At 39.9% G+C, this 26,059-nt stretch overlaps 1 protein-coding gene across 1 annotated transcript; it reads right to left on the bottom strand.

The window, feature by feature from the left end:
• Nucleotides 1-2,401: 2,401 nt before the first annotated feature.
• On the bottom strand, nucleotides 2,402-25,571 carry TENT5C (terminal nucleotidyltransferase 5C). The gene is made up of 2 exons (XM_072644498.1): nucleotides 25,339-25,571; nucleotides 2,402-8,540 (listed from the first exon to the last, which is right to left on the bottom strand). The coding sequence occupies exon 2, from the start codon at nucleotides 8,512-8,514 to the stop codon at nucleotides 7,342-7,344; it is 1,173 nt and encodes a 390-aa protein (XP_072500599.1). The 5' UTR covers nucleotides 8,515-8,540; nucleotides 25,339-25,571; the 3' UTR covers nucleotides 2,402-7,341.
• Between the last annotated feature and the right edge of the window lie 488 nt (nucleotides 25,572-26,059).

Genomic DNA, 26,059 nt, shown 5'->3' with positions numbered 1-26,059 from the left:
GAGGAGCCAGTTAAGTGGTTAGAAGCAAAAGGCATGTTTACCATGGTCGAGAAAACAATTGCTGACCAAATGACGCTTCTTCTCACCCAGTCTCCTTGGCAATGTCAACAGGCCACAGCATGGGTCGGGAAATCGAAAGAATTGTTCTAAAAATCTCTGCCCTGCACACTATTTAAGGATAAGATTATCCAGACAAGTTTACTAGATCAGTGCATCAAAAATCCTAGCAGTTTCCCACTTTCAATTAAGGACATTGTTATCAGGTCAGGTATTAATCTCATTGTTTTACAACTGCTTCGAAACTGGGCTACCAGGCTTCTGGCACATTAACTGATGCCCAGTCAGTCTCCTCACATTCTTCCTCCTGCCAACATTGTTTGTAAAAGGACGATGTAAGGAAAGAATACCGTACTTCTCACAAAGTTGGAAGAAGAGTATTTTGTAAGGTGGTGAGCATGACTAAATGTACATTGAATAAGATTTTTTTTTTATCACTTTTAGCAGTTGAAGGGAGAATCAGTTTGAACATATCTTAGCACTTTCCCTTCACTCTTTAAATGCTGGGCTCTGCTATTGACACCTGTGAGATCCCTTTGCTCTCTTTAAACCTTCCTGCAAAAGAAAGTTCCTCCTTCCCATCCCAGCCTAAGGAGAGGAATAGAGCCCCCCAAAATTCACAGCCGTTTGAGGAGACTACTGGTCTGTGGAAGAAATGCTTGTAGGACACAGAGAGAACCTGTCCTGTTTAACATGTGTTAGTAACAATTTCATTCTCTCCTCAGCAGCCCATGTGGACCATGTTACCCTGAGAATGGAGGAAAGTCTAGGAGATTCAATACTGCTGAACTTGGGATTTAGAAAGGTGGGAAGGATGTGCTAGGAGATATGGGGGGAAAAATTGATTTATATACATAAATACACACACACATATATACATATATATGTATACACACATTCACACACGTTTTCATACACACACGCACACACATAAACTAGAACTAACAAGATACTAGTCTGAATAACTAACAGAATATAAGCATTTAGAACAGGCAGGTGATATGCCTGCTCTATTTAGGGCAGTGTGAACCACTCAGGTTTGGGTGATAAAGGCATCATATTGTCAAAACTGTCAGGCAATAGCTGGGCTTTATCTGCCTTTAATTTTTCCCTGAAGCACAGAGAAAAAGAACACTGTAATTTGAGTTTGAATAAGTTTGTTAAAGTCTCTCCATTTCAGCTTATCTGTAAAATGGTGACACTACCCTACAAGGTTGTATGAGCATCAAATAAATGAAAAGGGACAGAAAAATCACCGTTTTTAAATTATAGAGAAAATCATAATGATAACAATTAGCATTTACACAGTATTTTAAGATAAGCAAAGCAAAGGCAGTCAGTGTCCATGGGTCTGTCAACTCATTTAATCAAGAAAAGATATTACAGTACTACCCTTTAAGCTTATGCCTGTTTTTCCTTTAAAAAAAAAAAAAAGATTTGGAGGCCAACATCACTGATCACTGCTATCATGAGGAGGGCAGTTTGAAGGTGATACAAAGACATAACAATACCCCTGTCCTTATATTAGTTTGGAATGATTTTTAATAATGGCTTCTGAAAGTATGATCTCCAAGTTGCCAAGCTGCCTGCATTGCTAACATTGCAAATAGCATAAGACTCTGTTCTCCCTTTATCTCACATCAATGAGAGACTTTAGGGAGCATTTAATTCCCCAAGATCAAGAGCACAGCCAAAACTTAACAATACAAGGTAAATTGGCTGTTGGGTAAAGGTTGCTGACCAACACAGTAAGAGCAAGTCAATAGACTATCACCATATTCTACACAATGGTAAGAAAAGGGCCAAGAAAAAGTTAGAGAATTGGCTGGCTTGAATTGTCTGGAGAGATCACAACAGATGCACACACAAGTTTTTCTTGTGGCCCAGAGGTGTTAATCTCCTGCCAGGACATAGCCACAGGATTTTCAGCAACACTTATATAAGTATATTGTTAGTACTAGTTAAATAACATAGTACTAGTTAACTATGTCTGTCTGTCTGTATTCGTCCTTCGTTTTCGAAGAAGACCATGACATCAGAGAAATGATGACATGACTTGCACTTGACTTTGTTTTGAGGGAGGGAGGGCTGTGCAAGATCACCTAGTTAACAGGCAAAGGATTTGTTTCTGAAAGTTCTGCTGGTTAAAATATGAAGCCTTTGAGGTATAATACCTAGGATTGAAATACACCAGCACTGTGCCTTACCAACGACATGATCCATGAAGCACAAGATTGGTGATTCAGAATGATCTGAAAGTCAAAGTGTGAGTTATCCAAAATAAAAATGCATATTAGTGCTATCCCTAGTATCCATATCAGTAAAAACACAATTGACAAAGATCTTTAAAATATATCTTTATTTCTCAATAAACTCAAAAGCTTTTTTCTTATAAAGTTTTAACACATTTTGCATTGACAAAAGAAAGTGATTTCATCCATATTGACTGAGAAGGCTAGTGACCATTAACAAAGAAGTAATCCCACACTTCTTGACTTGCTAACAAATCAAGAATTCCAATTTTTAGTTGCTACGCAAATTCAGAAAACTGAAAAGAATTTCCTATTTTGCCTAATAGACTAAAGGTGACTTTTTTCTTAGCTATATATATTAATTTGGAAACAAAAATTTAAAAAAAAAAACACCTACTTTAAAAAGTTAGGAGTTTTTTTATCTTTAAATAAAATGAGTTTCAGGCAAAAAGAAAACTCAATACAAACCCACCTCATTTAATTTATCTACTTCATTAGTGAATGGTCTTTTAACCTTCTCATATACACACATAGGAGGAGATGACTGCTCTGTACCTTCGTCTGTTCCAACTACTACATTTGGCTTTTGCTTTTTAATATTACACTTAAGTTATTAGAAAAAAAAGTGACAAACAAGATTTAGGCACTTGAAATATCTGGTTTCAGCAATATTGGCCTTTCCTTTCTTAATTTGCTCTATTACCCCCCTCTGAAAAATTTTCTAATATTTTCCTAGGCCTCCTTTGGTCCTCTTAATGTTAATTAGGAAAATTGGATTTTGTTCCAAAAGCCAGCCATGACTAGAGTGATACAATGTTCTGGTCTCTGCCAGTGTAAGGATATCTGGCTCTAAGCTTAGAAATTGGAGTGTTTCTTCTCCCAACTTCTAAGATAAGATTTGTACCTCAGATAGGTTGATACACACACCAGTGGATTCTTTCTGGTCCAGAGTTAATAATCAGATAACCACTGTGAATGGTAATGGCTCATAGTAATATATGTTTTCTCCTACCCTGTGGTAACATTTTAATTATGTCTTAACATCACCCTATGGAAGAAAAGATTTGAAGAATCTAACTTGGGCCCCAAAGACTAGTCCATGGTGGGAGGGGGAAGCACTAGCCAAAAAGGAATTATTGTTCTTAAAAGGAAGGGAATACCTGATACCTTGAGTGACACTTCTAGCTAAGAACACAGTGATACTAGTGAAAATCCTATCCAACTGTTACAACTACAGCTACTACTACCATCACCATCACTACCACTACTGCTACTATTTTTACTTTTACTACAAAGGTAAAGCCTAGATATGAGTGTGAGGGGGCTACCACAATGAAAGAGGATGAATTCGATTCAGGTCTTTGCTTTTTATGGTTATCTATCATCAAGTGGCCAAATAATTTCAGAAGAAAGCCAAGCTTGAAATTTCATGCCCCAACAGCAAGCTACCCAACTGCTTCTGCACCATGATCCAAGAAGCATTTCTTCCTTTCCTCTCCCCTAAATGGAAATCTGCTGTGAAGGATACCCAGTTTCCCCACATATGCCTATTGAATTTGAGCTACACTGATTGAGAGTGTGCCTGTGAAATGTTTTATTCCAAATGTTTACCAGTGAATTTGAATGTGAGATAATATCTGTCAAAATAAAATTATATAGGAAATCTGAAAGCTTGAGCCCCAAGAATCTAGTGCGGACACCTCTGTCAATATGAAGAAAAAGGTACAATTCTTATCTAAGATGACCACTCAAAGGTGATTCTGAGGATTAAGTTAAGAGTATACTGCATGTTTGAAAAAGGCAAAAAAAACCAAAAAAAGTCATCTTAGGGACCCAACATCTATAAGGTACTATTTAAATTTAGATTAGAATTTATACTGAAACTTTTAATTCCCCTCTGTAACTACAAAAGTTTCGTCTTACTCAACACTAGAAAGAAAAAAAAAGGAACCCATGGATTTGGTATAAATACAGACCACAGAGACCACTTCTGTGGTCCCCAAAGGCACATTTTTAAGTAGAATGTCTGGACACCTGAATTTGGAGGTGACTTGACATATCCCAAAGCTGGTTAAGGGCTACCTTAGCAGGTAAATTACACACCTGAGTCAGGGATAAGGTTTTAGTAACTCAGTTTTGTTCTTCACTATCCAAACAAGTCTCTGCTACACCGCACACTTAACTTGGAATGGGGGGAGCTGCAGTTTAGGCAGCTTTGCTAGCTCCTGAATAAGCATCTACTTGCAAACTACAAAAAGAATTGGATCAGAATAATCTCAGGTAAGAAGATAATTCCACAAAGAGGGCACCCAATGTGTGTGGAGGTGGGGGAGGGATGATGAACAAAGAGGAGCCAAAAACTCCAAAAATGTTATCTGGGCCCCTTGCTTGGATTCTTTTCTGTCCCTTGTGGCCTCTCTCTTACTATTTTGAGACAAAATAGAGCACAATAATTAACTTTAAGTAAACTCCTACAAGTTCTAGATTATCTAAAGTGGTACACAGCACACGTTCTAGATGACCTACAATGCAAATCTAAAGATGTTGCTATTCCTTCAAAGGGACAGAATAAAGGCAAACTTTGCAGGTGGGAACAGAAGAAGTGGTCCTCCTGCCTTCTCCTCCCACCAACCACCCCGTAGTCAGGATATTAATACCAGAGAGAAACAAGAGGTGTAAGCAGAATAAGCTTTCAAAAAGGACAAACTGGGAATTTAATTATTTAAGCTAAGGGTACCAGTCCTAAGATCCCCCACCACCCTCACTCCCAAACTTCTCTGGCAAGCAAATAGAAACGAGCCACTGCCATAGCTTTGGTTAACATTCTGCCACAAATGAATAATTTTAGTGCAGACATGTAGCCTTTACCCCTCCAAAGACAGCTTATCCTAAGTCACAGACAATCAAGTGGTTTGATAAATTCACCTTCAGTCTGTGCCACACCCAAAATACTACACCAAGGGACCTCAAACCAATCCTATTCACACCTAAGCTCAGCCTTATAATGTAACTTTGATTTAAAAGTGAGTAGTTCAACATAATTTTCTAAGGTCTTCTAAAGAAGCAAATGCAAGTTATACTGCTAAGGTGGCTTTTTATTCACCTTGCTAAAGTTAATATAAGTGACACCCAAGGGGGTAAACAAAACCAAATTCACCCTTCTGTTTCACTTGAAAAAGGGGCCAAAATATCACATTCCAAACAGAGCACACTGCACATCTCTTAGCTTTCTCTTAGATAGAGAAGTCATTGATCTTCAAGCATTCTCTCATTAACTTAGCTTTGTCATGGCACAGGATTTCTATGGCCATAGCAGTGTCAAATTCAGGATCTTGGATTTGAATAATCCCTTTGAAATCTGCCAACTGGGCTATCATTTTCCTAGTCAACTAAAATTGTTTCTCTGAAGTGAGAAGCCCTATAAAAAGCTGCAACATGAAATTCCTTCTCTGTAGGGTAGAATCTGCAGAGGTCTCTACACCTATATGATCCTGGAACTTATCTTAGCCAAGCTGAGCAACAGAACATTCACTAAAGTTAACACTGTCCTTCCCTAAAGTGCAGAATACAAGGTAAGCATGGTTGATCAGGTCAACAAAACAGCTAAGGAAAGTCCAGTAGCTCTTCATTCACAAAGCCAGTCCTTACCTAGAAGGGAGAACTGGGAACTTACTTTACAAAACATTATCCAAATTAGGAGCTCTGACCACCTTCCACACTAGACTTGTTACTAACCCAAACCTTCATCCAGACATAAGAAAGATTCAGAACAGCAGTCTATATTCTATTGCAATTCCTTGAAACCTCAAGCAGCCTGTTCCATTCAAAGAGATCTTTCCACACATCATTTAGAACTACAAATGAAGCTATCCTACAAGCCCAAATTCCTATCCAAGTAAGTATCATGAACTCATTTGCTGTGAATAGAAAGTTAGGGGAGTAGTTACTGAAATCTTTTTTGGGGGGAAAAAACACATTAGCACTCAACATGTTTCCAATAAATTAAGTTGTCATATTTGGCATGTGATCAAAAAGGGCATCTCATCCTACAACACAGACATGGGGAAGTCCCAATAGGTCGTTGTAGTAACAAAATGAAACAAGACCACCCAACTTAAGTCTTAAGAACAGGACAACAAAACAAGTCAGCCAGGAAAAAAAAAAACTGAATGGGGAAAAACAACCAAAAGTTCCATTCTTTAAAAATGCCTTAAAGGAAGTGTCATTTGAACGTTAATTCTCTAGTCACAACCATTACCCACCACCACCAATTTTTTTTCTACTTTAACATTGTCTTACATTTTATTTTGTTTTTGAGTTACATTTCCAAGAAACCTTTTAGGTCATGCTTTAGCAGTAACCTCTCACATTTCTTTGGGATAGCACAGCATCTAAGCCACATATGCCACTTCTAATCAGACCTTGATTCTGAAGGCTGTTGGCTTTGGTTTAATTGATGAAGGAAACCTTCAGCTCTGCTGAAAGGGGATAAGTCAGCAAACATGAGAATTTGGCCTTTACTCAAAATCCCCTTGGAACAAGAACAAAAGCACCCAAGAAGACCCTCACCTTGTCATTCTGCACGGATTCAAGAAAACAGTTTTGCCCAAGCATTAGCTGGCTAAGGACTCTGGACAAGGGCTAAAACACAGCCTAGTTTAGATGCAAGATTGATGTGAGAAGACAGTTGGCTTAAGGCTTCTCATACACTGCCCAACTTATTTTCCATTCTAAGTAACTGCACTGCAACGGGGCTCAAATCCACAAGTGCGTAAGGTTTGGGACCATGAAGTGGTAAGTGTGTTTTGGACAGATCAGTTTCCAAAGTGGCACTGTAGTAAGGGTCCCTTTTAAAGTTTTCTCATGCTAGACTGTAGACCCATTCGATGGCTACACAAAGAAAATAAGCAGAATCAGAGCTGAGTTCCCCTTTAAAAGCCAAACACCTGCATCTAGAAAGGCTCCCCTATCTCCTGAAAGCTCTTGTCCTTTCGAGGTTTCCTTTTCAGAAATCCTCAAGTCAAGACATTAGTTAGTTACAGGGCAGCCAGGTGGGATATGGCTGGCTGTAGGGCATTGGAGTGTTGGCAACATAGTAGTTGCTGAAGTTGCCATCACTGATGTAGGGAGCGGGCTGGTAGTAACAAGTGACGTTGGTAGCATTTGGGATGATGTTCTGCTCTGCCAGCACACGCAGGGCCAGGAGGGAGATGAGGTTGAGGGTCTGCCTCCGTTCATGTCCCATGAGACACACAGTGCTCTCATTCACAACCCGGCGAAGGATCATGAGGTAGTCATACTTGCTTCTCTCCTCTTCAGCAAAGTGGTTCTGGAGGTAGGTCTCCAACTTCCTCTGTTGCTCCAGAATGTCTGGAAAGTCGATGAAGAACCTGGAACACATGTAACGTTCCAGGGTTTTGATTTCTTCTTGGTCTGTGGGTCTGAAATCCCGTACCAGAAGGTTACTATACTTCAGGAGTCCCCCGCCCCTGATTTCTTCTGGGTTCTTGGTAGCAATCAGTCTGTTCTGGAGGTGGTCAAAGGCTGCCTCAAAGTCGCCATACACACTCTCCCCAATCACAGTGGGGTGGAAGTGTTCAGACATAGGATTGCTTGAACAGTCATAATACAAAAGCAAAGAGTCCAGAATGATTTGGAAGGAGTCCACGCTAAACTCAAACTGACGGCGAATGGAATCTACAAACTTGAGTTCCACATTCCTTCCATTCTTGTTGGAGAGGGAAATCAGGCTCCAACGGTCAGTGTCTGTACAGACCTTTACCAGCTTCTGGACGTAGGCCTCCTTAAGAGTCACTGGACTGATTTTTAACTTGTTGACTCCCTCTGGCAAGAAGTTCAGAAGAGAACACAGAACGACATCTCGAACAAGCTGAAACTCTGCCTCTGTTGGAAGAGCCACATGAAAAATTAGGTCCAGGTCTTTACAACCCAAGCCATTGTCTTTGACCAAGACGTGACCAGCTGCAGAGCCATTCAGTCGAACATCCTGCACCTTGATTCCTGCCTCCTCCAGCCTGTTGCGGACAGTCTGAACAATATCCTTCAGTGTGATCTTCAGGGTAGGGAAATTGCCCCGTCCATGGATTGGTACAACCTCAGTCAAAACTTCATTCAGCCGACTGACCTGATCCCAGTTCAGCACACTGAAGGACATGCAATCCCTGGTGTTTGTCTCATCTGCCATCTTGGGGTTTAGTCTTTCCAGGGAAACTGAAAGGAGGGGTGAGAAATGAAAGTTAGCATTTATTTTCATGCAGCAAAAAAGCTCAAATGCACTTATAATAGTTGCTTGTGACACATTCATCTCCTTCCAACACCACCTTAAATTAAAACTATTTCCTCAAAGAGAGGGGAAGATCAATGGATTCCATAGCAGAAAAGTCACCTAAACAACACATACATTATAATCAGTTAAGAGCTCAGAACTCAGCAAATGAAATGGCTTATTGTCATTCCTTTCCCCTTTTCTCAGAGAAAAAAAAAAAGTTCCCAAGAGTGGCCCTAAACCTCTCCCATTAAAAGATCAACCCTATACCACTATAGTTCTGGATCCTCAAGTTCTTATGTTACATTTTGAAATAGTAGGTAGTTTGGCTACCACATCTATGGGTTATTTTAGAATAATAGAAAAATCGGGACCATACTTCTACCTTTATTTGGGTATAAGAAAGCATGAGATTTTGAGTCTGAGGCCTGACTCCACCATACTGCATGACTGAGTGCAAGTACATGCAAGTGCCTCCTCCAACATCTTTCCCTATAATCCTCCTTTTCCAATCAATCTACAAATGCTGATGGGCTTGACCATGCTTGTTAAGGAGTGCTGGCTCTGGGGTCAAAGGTCTTGGGGTTAAATCCCACTTAGGACCTTGTCCTTGGACAAAGAACAACCTCCCGGGATTCTCGTTTCCTCAATCTATTAAAAAAAAAAATATGAGAGCACTGGACTAGGACTCAAAATGAACTAAAAATGAGAGATGGACTGAGATTTCAACTAGAACCTAGATCTAGGAATGGTGGTCTACTCAACCAAGTATTCATGTTAACTGTTGCTCATCAATCTATGTAGGAAGTTAAACTTCCATATGAGAATCTCCACCATAAAGGAAGGTTATTTCTTTGGTGCCATTGAGGTATGGCTATTCCCAAATGGTTTTCTCTTTAATCTTCCAACTATTATTTTAAGAAATGGTAGAAATAAAAGTTAAGACTGTCTCGAGGGTTTAAGTAGAATGGATCTAGCAAGAAAATAAAGGTTATTCCCCCCAAAACTTTGCATAGAAAATTTGATTAGTCACTAAAGTGCCAGTTATTTAATAAATAAAGTAATTAGAAAATTATCTCAAAATGGTTCTGAAAAGCAATAGGGTACTACAAAGCACTCAGTAAAGTATTAAACTGGTGATTTAAAAAAACAGTAAATCTCATATTGCCTCTATATCTCCTGAATAAACCCAGACTACTGAACCTACAGACTTAAGAAAATAGCAATGAGAAAAAAATAGGTTATAATGTACGTAGCTAATCTGACCTGCAAATACCTTACAATGATTTTACTGTACTTACTGTGAACATCAGATAGTAGGTTTCCCACCCTGCTCAGACTAATTCACAGCTCAACTGACATAAGCAGAACCTTTCCAAGGTTTCAAAAGCATTTTTCTTTTGTTGGAAACCTACAGCTTTTAAGTAACAATCTTCAGGCTAAGGTCACCTCAGACTTTTCACCCTGACCATGGTGACACTAATTTTGATTTTGAAAATGGCTATGAAGTGAATGAAATTAAGATTTCCATTCATTTCACAAATTTTTAATTGAACGGATACCTGTATTCTATGTGAGACACATTGTATTAGGTGCCCTGTGGATACAAAATCTTACAAAGAGGGGACCTCCGCCTCAGAGAACTTACCAGGACAGAGGGCATAAACACTTATCAGCAATATGAAACCAAGTACAAAATTACTGAAAAAGAAAACTATTTCCAACTGGGCTGGAAAAGCATTGCAAAAGGTGGCACTGATTGGACCGAAAAGATGAGAAGGAAGAAAGTTACATACAGTGGTATGTAAGTTCAACAAATGTTTGGGGAAAGGCAATAGTGTACACCGAGTCGTCCAAACTGGGGAGGAGTGGAAGAAAAAGCCGGAAAGGCCTCAAGTGCCAGCCCAAATCATTTGGACTTTATTTCAGTATACCATGGAGGAACAGCTGATGACAATTTCTGAACAAGGGAGTCCATGATCATAATCATGCTTCAAGATCAACCTTCAGGATCAAAGGAGTTTTTAAAGAATTTCTCTAGAAAGGATTTTTTAAGTTTTTAATGAGATCTGAATCTTCCAAATAAGCAGTATTCTATCCCTCCCCAAAGTTATAAATGAAATGTCTACACAGGATAAACTGCCAAGTTATATGTTTTTATTTACTATAAATCCAATATTGTGTAAAGGTAACTATTACGTGAACTACTGTAATAAAACAGAAGGCCATTATACTATTTCCCAGTTTCTGTTTTTGACTTATCATATTTAAGATTGGATGGAAGTTACTAGTGAGGAAAATCCAAAGGTAGAAACTAATTTCCAGTGGTATCATTCCTGTCTTCCCATTTCCCACCAGTGTCCAGGACTATCATGTTTCCCACTCAGTTTCTTGAGATGGTTATGCAAAGGACTAATGAAGTAAAAGCACATCCTCCACCTCTGCCCAGACTTCATACAGCACTTCACATAGGCACTTGGTTATTTGTGTATGGTCATATGGCCTCCATAAATCTCATTAGGGCAGGAAACCTGTGTGTCACACCCCAGCACTCTGCTTGGGGGAGGCACTTTTTTAATGCCCACTGAAAGTATTACACACCACAAAAACTTAGAAGAAATCAGAGCAGATATCAAGTTCAAATCTCCAGAGGCCCAAACATAGAGATTTTTTCCCCAGGGTCACATGACTTAGCTTCAGAGCCTGATTAAAAACCTCCATCTTTCTAAGAAACCTAAATTCTTTCCACTATACCATACTGCCCTCTCTCTAATGACATGGTATTAGGGTCACATCATGGAAAGAAGGAGGTCATCACCCAATGAACAACACACTTCACCCAATGAACCACTCACTTCACTATTCTAAAGTAGCAAGGTAAAGAGATTACACTGGAGAAAAAAACATCTGAGTAACAATCTTAGTAGAGAAATTATATGAAGTTGTTTAACAAATACTTACGAAGCATAAACAGTAACTTCAATGTTTAAATTCAAGGGCTTCCCTTCCCCTAAATTCCTTCTGAAAGACCTCCTTTTGACTTTTCTGGAGTCTTTGACACTATGGAATAGCCTTCCCTCCTTATTCTCCCGCTTAGTTTCCATGAGGATTATCATACCAGCCAAGAAGGTGAGATAAGGAGCACAAGGAAAGGAATAGAAGTCCCCCAAGGCTGTCACATCAGTCTTCTTCACATATTTTCCCCCTCATTAAGTGGTTGCATCTACTTATATGGTTTCTCCCATAAGCAGCTAAGATCTCTCCCTCAGTAATATATAACTGCTTGCTTCACATCTTTTTTTCCAAATATACTTCATTTTAGCATTAATTTTTTTTAAATTTTGAGTTCCAAATTCTCTTCCTCCCTCCAACCTTTCCCCCATCCATTCATTGAGAAGGTTTGCTTGACTTCTTTAATGGGGTATTCCACCACAACCTCAAACTCAACATGTTCAATTAAAACTTTTCTCTCAACTTGTTTGATGACAGCATGTATGTATCAATTTCCTAAGGCATCCAGGCTTAAAAACCTGTGTTATGCTGGCATCTTCTTTAACATGTTATACATCTAACTCCAGAATACCTTTCATATGCCCCATTTTTCATTCAGGGGCATCACCAAGTACCCAGTCAAAGCCTAGTATCTCCTAATTTGTCTCTGCCTTCTCTGATCCATCCTTCACAGAACTGCCAAACTAATCTTCCTAATACAAAGATCTCACTTTGTCAATTCCCTGAACAAAAGTCTTTAGTGCCCCCTTGTCTATAGGATAAAATACCCCACTCTTCAGCCTGGCATTTCAAGTCTGCTATAATATGGCACCAATCTACTCTTTCAGCCAAACTGAACTACTCACTATTTCCTTATCTCACTCTATAGAGGATTACCCCTCTATTCCCCTGCCCTACCACATCTGAGATGTGTGCTTTCTACATCTCTACCAGCTTCATTTCAAACCAATGTAAGCACTTAATAAATGCCAACAACATGCACAGCTCAGTGCTGGGTCTAAGGATGCAAAGATAGCTTCTTTTGAGTCTCAAAGAGTGATTTTGCCGGTCATATCTAGCCTTCCATAATTCTATCCCTAAAAGAATATAAAAACTTCTAACCACTGTTCAAGTTGTATTTCCCAGCTTATCATTTTCACCATGAAGTATTTAGAGTACAAAAGCTGCTCAAAAATTGAAGTTGACATCACACCAGGTCATTAACTTGTTATTACTACTATTACTATTATTGTTGCCACTAATAATACAATGAACAATTACTAAACTAGTCCCTGTTAGGTGAAAAATTATTTCTCCAATATTCATCCTCCCCCTTCACCACCATGGCAACATATTTAACTAAACTTTAAAATTAGGCCAAAGATGAAGATATTAGGGTAGATTTCAGGGCACATGCCAAAGAACTGAATTCAGCTTATAGTTTTAGTTCTAACCTACTTTGGGTCAAAACTAAGATAATCCCTGCATAAAAGAGTCATGTGAAGCACTCTAATACTCCTAGATCACAAACAGCTCTTTTCACTAATAGGAGAATTCCAATTAACAGGATTAATATCTGAAATAGTGACCAGATTAAGAGCTTGAAGTCAAGTAGGTTCACATGAACTAAAATGTCCGTTGCCATTTCCATACTGCTTAAAGAACCCCTATAATCAAGTTAAACATTGACTCACAGTGAGATGGGAAGAGGGAGCCAATTATTTGATTCAACTCATGGGTCCTTATTAGATATAACATTTTTCTTTATTACAAAGTCAGGAAGTCACCAAGCTGTACCTCAGCTGCCAAGCAACCATAGATTCTATTACAATTTATACAACTTTGGGTGAATTTGTTCAGCCAGGAACCAGAAAGACCTAAGTTCAAATCCAGCCCCAGATGCTTATCAGCTGTGTAACACAGGGAAAGTCATTAATCTCTGTTTCCTCAGTTGTAATAACAAGTAAAGTAAGCACCTACCTACAGGGGTTCAGCAGATTAAATGACACATAGTAGGTACTTAATAAATGTTTATTTCTTTCCTTTTCAACCTCCTACATTTGCGCCCTTCCTTCCCCTTACCCCTACTTACTACCACCATGTTACAGTGGTAGAAAAAAATTATCATATATAAAAGACTAAGCCACAAGAAAGTAAGCTATGGCTCTAGAATGAGCATTTTCAGGGGGATACTAAGATATTTTCCCCCATTTCTACTTCCTAGGTTAACCTTTTGATGCCCACTCTCCAAGTTTTAAGGAGATGACCTGAAGATGGAGAGGACAGAGATATAACATGGCAGGTGAAAAGATGGATAAATCCTTCAATCAAGAGACTAGATCCGGTCAAAAAGCTTTTGAGTAGCATCTACTACTGTCAATCCAGCACTTTGGATGATTTTTTCAAAAGTTAGAGATATGGTCTTTGCAAACAAAGACCCTACAATACAAAGAGAGAGGAGATCCACCCGTGTACATGAAATCAAAAAGAGTATCTAAACTAAACACTTGATTTCATAGATTATAAATATATGCTACAGGAATTTAGTCTGTGATTACAGCTCTTGGATGATGACAAGTTTATACTGGTGGTAAAGCTGTTTCAGAGTATTCAGTTCCATCAGCAACTAAATGGTTCAATAAATCTTTAATTCTTTTTATATTTTTAGTCAATGCTAACTAACACAAACATCCACCACACATTCAATGCTATATCAGATGCTTCACAGGATATAGAAAAGGCATAAGCCTTACCAGAAGGAACTTACAGTCTGGTAGAAAAGACTAAGCATGAGTATATAACATTTAAGACAGAAATACAAGCACTAGTTACTGCACAGAGATGCTTAGAAGGCAAGATCACAATAACTAGGAGAGTACTACCGAACAGAAAAGACTTATGAAAGAAGTGGGACTTGAGTCAGTGAAGGCTTGGAGAGACAAAGGGCATTCTAAGTCCAGGTGGGAACCAGTAGGAATGGAGCCCAGAACAAAACAGAATGTGAGTAAGGATGAGAAAATGTGTTCTAAGCTTTGAAGAAATTTACATGTAAGTTGACAATAAGGAGAATGATGGTATTAGTAGTAACATGAAGAGACCACTTTGACTATAGGAAAAGGTTTGAATATGGAAAGAATGGGGAAAACTGTTAAATAAGGATACTAAGGTCATACTATGGAATGCTTTAAAAACCAGAAAAAGCAGCTGAGATTTGATACTGTAGGTAACAGGAAGCTATTCAAAGTTTCAAAGAGCTCCTTCCCCGTGCAGTTAAAAAAAAAAATCCCTCTTAAGAACAAAACAAAACAAAACACTAGATTTGGGGGCATATCTAGCCTAGCTGGAGCCAGAAAATTCAACTATAATTAGAAATAGAGATGTGTTTTTATTCTTTGTTTGAAGAAACAGCAGCTAAGACATGAGGTCGGAAAACCTGAGTTCCTTTAAGAAGCAAGAGTCCAGGATGACCAGATAATAAAGGGGCTAGGATAATCTGCCTTCTAGGAAAACAGAAAGTAGATAAAGATCAGAGAAACTTGGGAATTAAGAGGAAAAGATTAGGTTAATTTGTAGAAAAATGAGTAAGGTGCTGTAAATTCTAAATAAGAAAGGAAGAATGTATATGAGTAGAATCTTCAGGATACCCACTACTAGCCGAACTGGGATTTCACATAACCATATTATCTCAGACAAAGGTAGTGGACACAGGGCCCAGAAAGAAAATGACCCCAAGCTTGAAGCAAGAGGAAAGGGTTCTACCTGGGCATTATTCAGCCTAAACCATTGAGAAGTATCAGTCATCCCAAAGGTCACAGTTTAACGGATAACTGACTGAGGAATAAAAATTAAGACAGCTTGGAGAGACTACGAGTTCTTCAAATCTGTACCAAGTTAAGCAAATATGAGATTATATCTGTAACTTGCTTCACACATCACTACATAATTTAGCAAAAACTACATCAGAAGACTTCATAGGACAGTAGAATTGGGCCTATATTTGAATATAGGCAGTACAATGCAGTAGAAAAGATGAGGAAATGGTAGACTTACTTTATAGAAGAAATGGGCCAGACTAGATTCAGTTGCTAAACTAAGTTCTCTCTTTTTCAGAATCCTGTGTAATGACTGCCAAAAGTTATCCACAGGGAAGTGATAGTAGGAAGAATTCGATCTCCTTTTGGAAGCTGCCCTAGGAGTCCTTCCTACTCTGATGGCATTAGCACCATATCAAACACACACTCTCCCCCCCAAAATCTTCCTTTTTCACATTGGCTATACATAATTGTGCTTTTAACACTAGATAAGTTAAGGCTTGTTTACTATTTTATTCAACCTCTTATTCCTGTCTATCCCAGTTGATTATATTCAGAATTTTTTTTTAATTTAAAGAAACAAAAAAGTTTATCCACTAGCCTGCATACACACACTGGAGAAACACCCTTCTCAAGACAAGGAAAATAATCCCTCCCCTTTTCAGGTTTCCTGTCATTGCTCCCAGAGATCTCACATGAAAAGGCCATTAATTTTCCCTCTCTTTCCCTAATCCTTGTGAATCTAAAAATGCCCATTATTAAGGGTGAGTTCCAAAACTTTACTATGTCCTCCAGATTGGAGGATTTAGGCACGCCTTGCAGCTGCAGAGGAGCCCAATGAAAAACACCATGGAGCCCAATGAAAAAGGGACAGAAAGGCAACTGGGAATGGAAGCAGGATGGGATATCCCAGAGAAGAGTGGGTTTCCAAGGGAATGGTAACTCTGAAAGCAGAGAAGATATAGGAAAGCAAGTGATAATGACACCAAGGATCAAATTAACCCCCAAAGTCCAAAATTCTAGCATCTAAGCGTTCAACCTGGAAAATAGGGTAACAGGTATTATTGTTTTAAATTAGCTCAGGCTGAGGGCAAGTGTAGGCAGAGCACAAAAGCTCACATTTGCTTCTTGAGCTGTTGGCTACACAGTCTGGTGGTGATAGCAGGGTGATCTTTGCAAAACAGTGTGAGAATGCAGTCACTAGGAGAGGAAGTGGGGAAAAGGGAAGAGGATGGAGAATCTTGATTTCCCTATTCTGTTTGTGTGTGGGGAGGGTGGGAGTTTAAAAGGAAGGGAGAGTTGGCAAACCATTTTTTCCAAAGCACATCTCCCTGATTCCTCCCCTCTTCCCAACTCCCACTAGATCTGATAGAACATACTTTTTACACTTCAAAATCCCAGTTTCTCTGACTTTTCTTTATACTTGTGTTACCTGGTTCTGTGGCAGAAGTTAATAACACAATAGCTAGCATTTGTACAGCAATTTTAAGTGTCTAGCACTGCACTAAATGCTTTACACTTATTTCATCAGATTATTTACCTTTAGCAAGAGTATATTTCTTCCTAATAGTTTAATTTTTTTTTAGTAATTGCTTTATTTAAATTACTTTCAGTCTATCAGTTTAATGTCTTTTTTTTCCTTTCAGAGAACTAACTTTAGGGAGAGTAGCCCACTAGTCATACCAATTCAGTAGCTGACCAATACCCCCCTGCCCCACCCAGGTATTCACCTATAAAAAAAAATGGCAGTCACTATTTAGTGACTCCCATGAATACAAAATTTCTACTATAAGTGACCAGAGGCGTAATACTCACTTTTTTAAACTAAAGGACAAATTATTTTGATTATCAGGATTGAAGCAGCAAAAAAGTACACTACATACCCCACTCCACTATCCCTCTTTAAAAATTATGTTATTGTGCCCATTCTGACTGAATGTTCCTCACTACTGTTTTTCCAGGAAGCTCATGTTCCACAGTTACCCACCTAAATGCCCCAAACTCATTGTTCCACATCCACAGAGAAGTGGTTCCCCATATTATAAAGTAATGCATTGCAGAAAAAAGGTCTGCCTAAGTGGCAGTCCACAGATGGTCCTTTCTCACTCAAAACCTTTTACAGAATTCAGTCATCAGTGAATTTTCTCAGACTTATCAGTATCTACTCCACCATTTAACATCAATATGTACTTAAGAGTCAAAAAATTCAGTTACATTCCCATAGCAATTGAGACACTGTCTGATTTAATGGAGAATCCTACTGCAGAATGAAACCCAGCCAGCTAGACCCAGAAGCTGTACAATTTTATGGGTTCAAAGTTAAAGAAGTTGGCTAAGCAATGTCAAGCGTAGTGAATTTAATGGGTTTTATTCCACACATACTACTGTGAACTTAAAGAGTTCTAGCAATTGGTGCTTTTTTAAAACTATGTTGGAAGCCACACCCCACACAGAGATACCTTCCTTAGGAGACCTAAAGCCAACTTAGAGATGTGTTCCAGTAAGTTCTAAAATGGTATCTAGCCAGTCCTTCAAAATATCATGCCCACAGTAACATGGCTAAGGAGATAAGACTGGAAGAGCTTGTAGCACTGCTACTGCAGGACATCGATTTGGGCTTGTAAGGAATGAACACAGAATCACCAACATAATCGGGGATACTACAGAAATTAAACTGCTCAGATCATCCTCTCCAGTTAGTTCAAATTCACTGCTAGTCAGTCAGTAAACACTGATTCAGCATCTATGAGGTCACCAGGCACTGGACTAAGCACTGAAGGTGCAAAAGCAAGGAAAAAAGGCAGAAAGGCAACAACAGTCCCTGCCCCCAAGGAGCTCACAGTCCAATGGAGAGACAACATGCAAACAACTATGTACAAATTAACAATATACAGGATAAATTAGAAATAATCAACAGGCACAAGGAATGAAGCAGCATCAGAAAAGCTTCTTGTAGAAGGTGAAGTTTTAACTGGAAGCCAGGGAAGGCAGGAGGTGGAGATGAGGAGGGAGATTGGTCCAGACATGAGGGCCAGCCGGAGAAAATATCCAGGGTTGGGAGGTGGCGTGTCTTCTTCAAAGCCAAAATATATCAGGTATTTCCATGAGAGGAGATACCAAGATCTAAAAAGTTCTCAAGTAAATTTTGATGAGTCCTAGCATTAACATTCATTAACATAGGCTATGCTCATGTGAACTATTTAGATAAACCAGAAATAATATTATCACTCACTTAACAAGAAACTCCTTAGACTTTGGGGCTCACCTAAGGTCCTGGGTAAAATCCTCAAAGGATAACAACTGATTCATTCTATCAAACATTTTGTTTTCCAAAGGATCTTACTTCAAGTGCCTCGTTAATTCCTCACTATAATTTTCTCAAAAATAAAAACATGAATGGTAAAAAACAAAATTTTTAAAAAAGGATTTCAGACACATGAGAGCCCTGGTCCATTGCCATCAAATGTCCTTGAGTATGCTATAAAATTCAGGCCTCTGATCCAAGTTTACACTATGATCACTGCTCTCTTGTAATTCTTCACTTCTGCTTAGAGCATAAGACATTGAAGCAAGCAAGGCTGTAAGAGACTCAGGAGAAAGCAAGGTAAGGTAACTTGGTGGTACAGAAGACAGAACACTGGGCCTAAAATCAGGAAGACCTGAGTTTAAATCTGGCCTCAAACACCTTACTAGCTGAGGAGCCCTGGGCAAGTCACTTAACCACTGGTCTACCTCAGTTTTCTCAATGTGACATGGGGATTGCAACTACATCACAGGTTTATTGTGCATATAAAATATGAAAATACATGTAAAGCACTTAGTATAGTTCCTGGCACACAGTAGGTGCTTTAATAAACACTTGCTTCCCTCTCTTCCCTTCCTGTTGCATTCTTGCATTGGGCAGATAACAGTATTAATATAAGTTTAATTCTGGAGTCACATTTTAAAAACAGTGACAAAGACAACTCAGAAGAAGGTAACCAGGGATACAGAGGAGTCTAGGCTCTTATCATGGGAAGGCGTTTATCCTAGAAAAGAAAGAATTTGAGAGGGAGTTAGATTGCTGTTCTCTAGTATCTGAAGGGTTGTCATGTTGAGATGGTTTCTCAAGGGCCTAAGACCTACCTAGCCCAGTGTCTAACATTAAGTACTGAAGTTCATTGAATTGTAATTGTTCAATGGAGTCCTAGAAAGGATACATGAATAGTATTAGAGAGGAAAATCTGGGCTCTGAATAGTTCTACAGCTATCCACCAATGGCTTGAAACGGCTGTCTTTTTAGGAAATATACTCATTAATGTGCAGGTATCCCAGAAAAGGCTGGATATTCACTGTCATACAACAGAAGGAAAGAACATCTTGATTTTGTATTCTGGATTAAGCTATGGGTATGCAAACAACTGAAAGGTAGAAAGCCTCTCAAGTCACAGATTCACAAGGTGGGGGACTGGGGAAGAGGGGTGGGGGGGGGGGAGGAGAGGGCGGTCCTTGTAACCCAAAGGAAGGAAAAGATAAGGGTGAGGAATGAGGCAGATGGGAGTTGGAGAAGTGAATGCTGACGAGCTCCCCCACTCCCACCCTGACCATGGCAAGCTGCCAACCACTCCTTTAATAACCCTTTGTCTACCCTAGCAAGACACAAGCATGTTCTGTTTAGAGAAGCCTCTCTGCTGGCACACAATTGCTGTTTCAAAGCATGGGGAGAAAGTAGTGTGTGGGTGGGAGGATGTCATGTGGAAAAAAGTTCTCTGTTTTCTTCTTAAAATGTTAGGGAGAAGAACCAAGTATGTGAATGTGGAATCTCTCCTCCCCTTTATAGTAAGTACAAGAATACATATATATGGGAAAAACTGGAGAATGATAATGCCAAAAGAACATTAACCAATTGAGGGAAACACAGAATAAGAAAAGTATTAGGCAAAGACACTTTAAGAAGACCTAGGCTTTGAGCTAGATTTTGAAATAAGACTAAAAGAAGAAAAACAAGAAAAGAGATTATTAGTACGAAACAAGATGTATTAACAAGTATTAGTAAAATATGTTCAAGGGATGGCAGATGGATTAAAGAAGATACTCACCTGCAATAGGGAGCTAATTGAGATTGATTGGGTTGAGAGTAATTAGGCTGTCTTCTTTTTTAAAAAGCAGATTAAAAGCAGGGAGCAGTTTAGGGGCTGGGGAGCCCAAGACAGTTGAAAGGCAGTAAGAATTAGGAGGGGGCAAATATTCAAGAAGACTCAGAAGAGAGTTAGTAATAACAATAGCTAGCATTTGCATATAGTTTTCAAGGTTTGCAAAGTGTTTTACATAATATTATCTACAGCATAAGATCCTGAAGGCACCCAAGTGAAGTAGGTGCTGTAATTATCCTCATTTTACAGATAAAGAATAAGTCTGAAAGTGGTCTAGAGTGACTTGCCCAGGGTCAAAGAGGTAATAGGTGTCTGAAGCAGGATTTGATCTTCAAGTCAAGTCTTCCAGACTCCAATCAAGTGCAGTGCATTATTCACAGTGCCAACTGGTGAAGGAGTCCAGAACAAAGAAAAAGGTTCAGAGATAAGCTCCACAATGGAGAAAAACTGAATGACAATAATAAGAACGAAGGAGAGGGGAGGTTCTGGATCTTTAACAACCAGCTATACAAAAGGGCCAGTGGCAAGCCTAGCAGCCAGGACCAAGGAAAAGAGAGAGTACAATAGCAAAATAACAATGGCTACAAAACTGGTTCAAATTCCCGGCCAGGCAGACTAAGTTCATCATGCCCACTATAGCACTCAGTCTGTCACTTCTGTCTCAACAACCCAGCTCGGTGTTACAATGAAAATTACTATTCCAAGAAATAAATGATCTATGAAATAGGAATGACCCTGAATCTAGCTCCCAAGAACCACAAATGTAAAGAAATGTGGTGAACAAGAGATAAGGCTCCAAAATGCTTTCTTTTACATACAGAAATAGACTATAAAAGTAAGCTATTATATCATTAACATAAAGATCATTGCTCCATCATACAGAAGGGTAATTAACATCTTTGGCCATAATGGTAGGCTGGATTTTGTTTTTAGAGGGTTTTTCTTAATCAGTTCAACTTTAGTACTTTTCCCACTATGGTTTCTTTCCTTTCTGCAAAGCTTTACAAACATCTCTAATTCTAGTACTACTGGTCTACAATGGCTGCTATATTAAGTCAATGGGATTATCTATATGACACAACCCAGATAAGAAAAGTTGGACATTTTTTTAAGAGAACCTTCAGATTACTTTAAAAGTCCTTCCTAAAGATGTTTACTTCATGTCAGTTTATTTAAATTCCAGATATACGAGTAATTCTATTCTATTCGTGCCAGATAAAACAACTTGGAATACTTCCGAAGAAATCTGACAAGACTCTTATCATGATTAACACTGTTGCCTCATCCAAATTCATGACAATTTGGAAACCTTTTTGACATTTCATAGTAGCATACTGATGTGTGTGATTCACCTTAAAAGGCTTCTCCAAAGTAACATTCTTGTCTCTTGAATACAGAGTAACTCTTCTCTAGTACCTTATGAATTTCTTTGTAACACTTCAGAACCTATACCTTAAATGGCTGTAGAATGACATAATTCAACAAAATTAAGGCATTTCTTAAGCACCTGCTAAGGTTAAATCACTGTGCCAGGACTATGGGGGGGATGCAAAAAAAAAAAAAAAAAGAGTTCAGAAACCATTACATAATTCTTCCTTGTTAGCTTTACACACACACACAGTTTAGTGAAGACTCAGAAAATAATATGTGTGTATATGTGTGTGTGTGTGTGTGTGTGTATAAACACTCCCTTCATTAAATCAAGTAACATTCAAAAACTGGAGTGTTTCATACAGAAATCCATCACAACAGCAGGCCCACAGAGATAGCAGGGGAAGCAGACAAGTGAGTTTAAGTCTTGATATGAGAACCCGGGCTTACCACAACACACAATATTTAAATTGACAACTATTATAACTTATGTAGAAACCCCTCTTCTTGTTAGATATGACTTTAATTAGCAGGCAAGTTTTGACACATTAACAGCTGATCATTTCACTAGCATTAATTTCAAGGACACATACCTAAAGAAGAGTGGTGACTATCCCTAGCATGACCTCACCGAATCTACTTTATTTTGTTAGTTTTGTGGTAATTTCCACATCTATAAGCCCAAAGCTCAACACAGCACTTCTTAATTTTCCTTGATTGCTATGCTGAAAATCTGGGATTTTTCAAAGTACCCAAAGGGATTTTGCTAGATCAACATCTGACTCACCACATAATGTGAATGGATCTCCAGCTTACTCTCTCAGTCTGGCATATATCAACCATCACTTCCCCCACTACCACATACATCCCAAACTCACCTACACATGCAGCATACTAGTGTTTCTGTAATTTTTGATAACCTCTTAAAGTCATGTGACCTTATGACTGTGAAAAACCATAAAAAATATGACAAGATGGTAGTACCCTTGAACACTTTACTCTGAAGCCTCCATAAACTATGCAGGATCTAAACACTTCACAAGCTCCTGGAAACTAGATTGTCTCACCTTTGTATCCTCAGTACCTAACTCATAAATTACTCTTAATAAACTTATAATTGTTTTCTTTAGTGTTCTCAGGTGCTAAATAATTTGAAGACAAGACCAGTGTCTCCCTCATTCTATAGAGACTCAGTAGAATTCGGTTAGGGTTTTAGGTACTGCAGATTAAATCTCGAGTCATTCTGAACCATATTTAGAATAATATTCAGGGGTTCTAAGAATGGGAAATAAATCAGCATTTTAAAAAATCAAGTTGGTACGTATGTCAAGTTATATATGTAGTCCAAACCCCTCATTTTACAGATTAAGAATGTTAAATGTGGAAATGAAGTGACTTTTATGGTTAAAGAAGTGTCCTAGAAGGTAAGCTTTGATCACAGGTCCTGTAAGGCAATCTGAGACCTGACAGAGAATCACGTGAAAAGAGCACCTGCTTAGGTGTCTTAAAGTCATAGTCTTTCTAGAGGAATTATAACAATCCTGTTCCTTTCCTTACCACCCCCACCTTCTTCCCATCTTTTCTCCCACACTTCATACTGAAAAAAAACTGTTCCCATTCCAAAGTAACTAACATATACTAAAACCACATTACTTAAGAAATGCTTATAACCCAATGCTAATTTCATGCCAGAAGGTAGGGTGGGTTCAGGTTCATTTCTCTAACTCCCCAAATTTTATGTGGTGCCAAACTGTGATAACGCAAAACAATCACACAGAAAATTAGGTTTTACTGAAAATAAACACCTTTATAAGTAATTCTTGTCTATCAGCCCTTACACTCACTTGAAAGAGTGAGGGGGCTGAGAAGATGATTGATCTCTAGGTCAGTTCCTCCCAGCTCTAACACTCTATGATGCTATGTGGGGAGAGTCAGGCACTACCTTTGGGTAAAAAAAAAAAAAAAAAAAAAAAAAAAGGCTTTTTTCCCTTGGAGACTAAATACCATTGCTTCCTAAAATGTATCTGCAGTTTTAAACCCTTTTTGTTTCTTCATCACGAGTCAAAAAACGTTCCTTCAGGGGACTTTGGGGTTTTGATCTGTTGTTTGTTTTAACTAAATGTATTTTTCTTACTCTCCCTCTCTCATCACTCATGATGTTATATGCCCCTTTCCGCTCCCCCAACTGCTAAACCTCGATCTCTAAATGAGAAAAAGTAGACCGAATAACTAATATCTAACTACATCAACGTGGAAACTGAGATTTAAGAAAAAAATATCCTAATGGATTCATCCCAACAGCTTCCTAAGCAAGTTTGGTTTGTACAGCATTAGATGAGCCCAGGGTAGCTACAGCTGACAGCGCAGTATTATTCACAAAACAAAAAAAGCCATGTCGAAGGAAAAAACAAATGAGGGAGGTCTCATTCCTCTCACTAGTTTCCTCAGAAGCTGGAGATCACCATCAGGTAGCTAAATAACGCTATTCTACTGCAATGTTGTTTCTACATTTTCGAGCCCCGAACAGTACCGAGTGCAGAATCAACTACAGTCTGTAGAGGTTTCTTTTTTTTTCTTTCGTGGTCCCGACCTGCAATTTCAATTTAGGGGACTCTCGGTGAGGACATTCCATCCACCAACGCAGAAAGATGACTGCTCAACAGCTAGTAATCTTAAGTTGCTTGGAAGTACTGAGAAGTTAAGTCACTTGCTCACAAGTTCCCCAGCCAACCAGTGCTGGAGACGAGGATATGAAAAGCCAGGTCTTCCTCATTCGAGGCCGGCTGGCTTCAATTCTCTTATCTGTCAGTCGGTGAAGGAAGGTGACCATGCCGCCCCCGGCTGCCTAGGAGCTGGATGTCCCCGAACCAGGAAAGATCAGGGTAGGAAGGCCGAGGGTGGGGGAGGGACGGGGTGGCAAGAGCAACGCTAGGGAGGCCAGCAGTGAAGTCCCAGGAAAACGGGAGCCGCTCACATCTCGAAAGCCAGAAAGACTTTTCAAAGCGCTTTCCCTAAAGCGCCCGAAGGAGGCAGTTAGCAATTCCCCCCTCCCCCAAGCGCCTAGCCCAGTGCGGAGCACTTCTGTGCCCGGTGGTTTAAAAGTTTGCCAACTCAGAAGCGCAGCTCCGTCTCGGTTTCGGAGTAGCGGAGAGTCTCGGTTTCGGAGAGATGGGGCCAGCCCCCAAAAGAGGGAGAGAGGGTGGAGGCCCCCTTGTTGGAGGTCTCACCACCCCCACAAGCGCTGCCCTTCCTTCCCTGGGACTCTGCACCTGTCCCCACCCCCACCGTCCCGTCCCACCCCCCCGGGGCGCAGCAGCCAGGCTCCACTCCTTCTAGCTGTCCGCAGACCCCTCCGGGATCTCTCGCAGCCAGGGGATACAGCAGAGGGGAGGGGGAAATTAGAGGGGGAGGCACTTGACCACCCAGGACTCGCTCACCTGGACGGTGGGTGGAGTTGTTGTTAGGAGGAGGAGGAGGGCGAGGAGGAGACGGCGATGATGGTACTAGCACGTCTTAGCCGTCGGTAGCCCCGGCGGGTGGGGCTCGGTCACTACAAACCCCGGGCACCGGCACCGAGTGAGCCGCTCCGCCGCCGCCCCCTCCGCTCTTATACCGGTCTCAGTACGCCCCGCCCCACCGCTGCTGCCTCCGCCCCTAACTCGGCCTTCTGAAGATAGCCAGAGGAGGGACTAGGGCGGAGCTGGCCAAAAAGGGATCCTTCCGCAGGGGTACTGACGGAGTTGGGGCGCAGATAAAATACTCTCTCTGATTGGCTGCACGAGATCAATGGTTGCCCAGAAACGAGTAAATTATCGGGAGGAGGGGAATGGGGGGGAGGGGAGGGACAGGAGAAATAGAGCGGCGCAGGCGTGGGGGTAACTAAAAGTGTTTTGGGGGGATCTAAGTTGAAGAATGCGGTGTCCCGAGTTGTAGAGTTAATCTACAGCCCTTTTCCCTCATTTAGCCCTAGTGATCTCTATTACATACTAACTCGTCTAAATTCGCACTTAATTCTATCCTTTTCGTTTCTTCCTCTCTTTTTGCCCCTTCTCTCTAACTCTACCCCTCCTCTCCCTCCCAGTCCAAATTCACTTTGTCCCTTAAATCTTAGAGTTAGAGTTAGCAGCACCTTAAGATAACCTAGAGATCATATTGGCT

Source organism: Notamacropus eugenii, chromosome 2 (genome assembly GCF_028372415.1).
Source record: "Notamacropus eugenii isolate mMacEug1 chromosome 2, mMacEug1.pri_v2, whole genome shotgun sequence".
Classification (NCBI taxonomy): Eukaryota; Metazoa; Chordata; class Mammalia; order Diprotodontia; family Macropodidae; genus Notamacropus; species Notamacropus eugenii.
The sequence above is the reverse complement of the archived record's forward strand: the minus strand, read 5'-3'. Positions and strand labels throughout refer to the sequence as shown.

Coding starts and splice junctions, on each gene's coding strand:
- TENT5C (XM_072644498.1), bottom strand. CDS start 8,514: ATGGCAGATGAGACAAACACCAGGGATTGCATGTCCTTCAGTGTGCTG.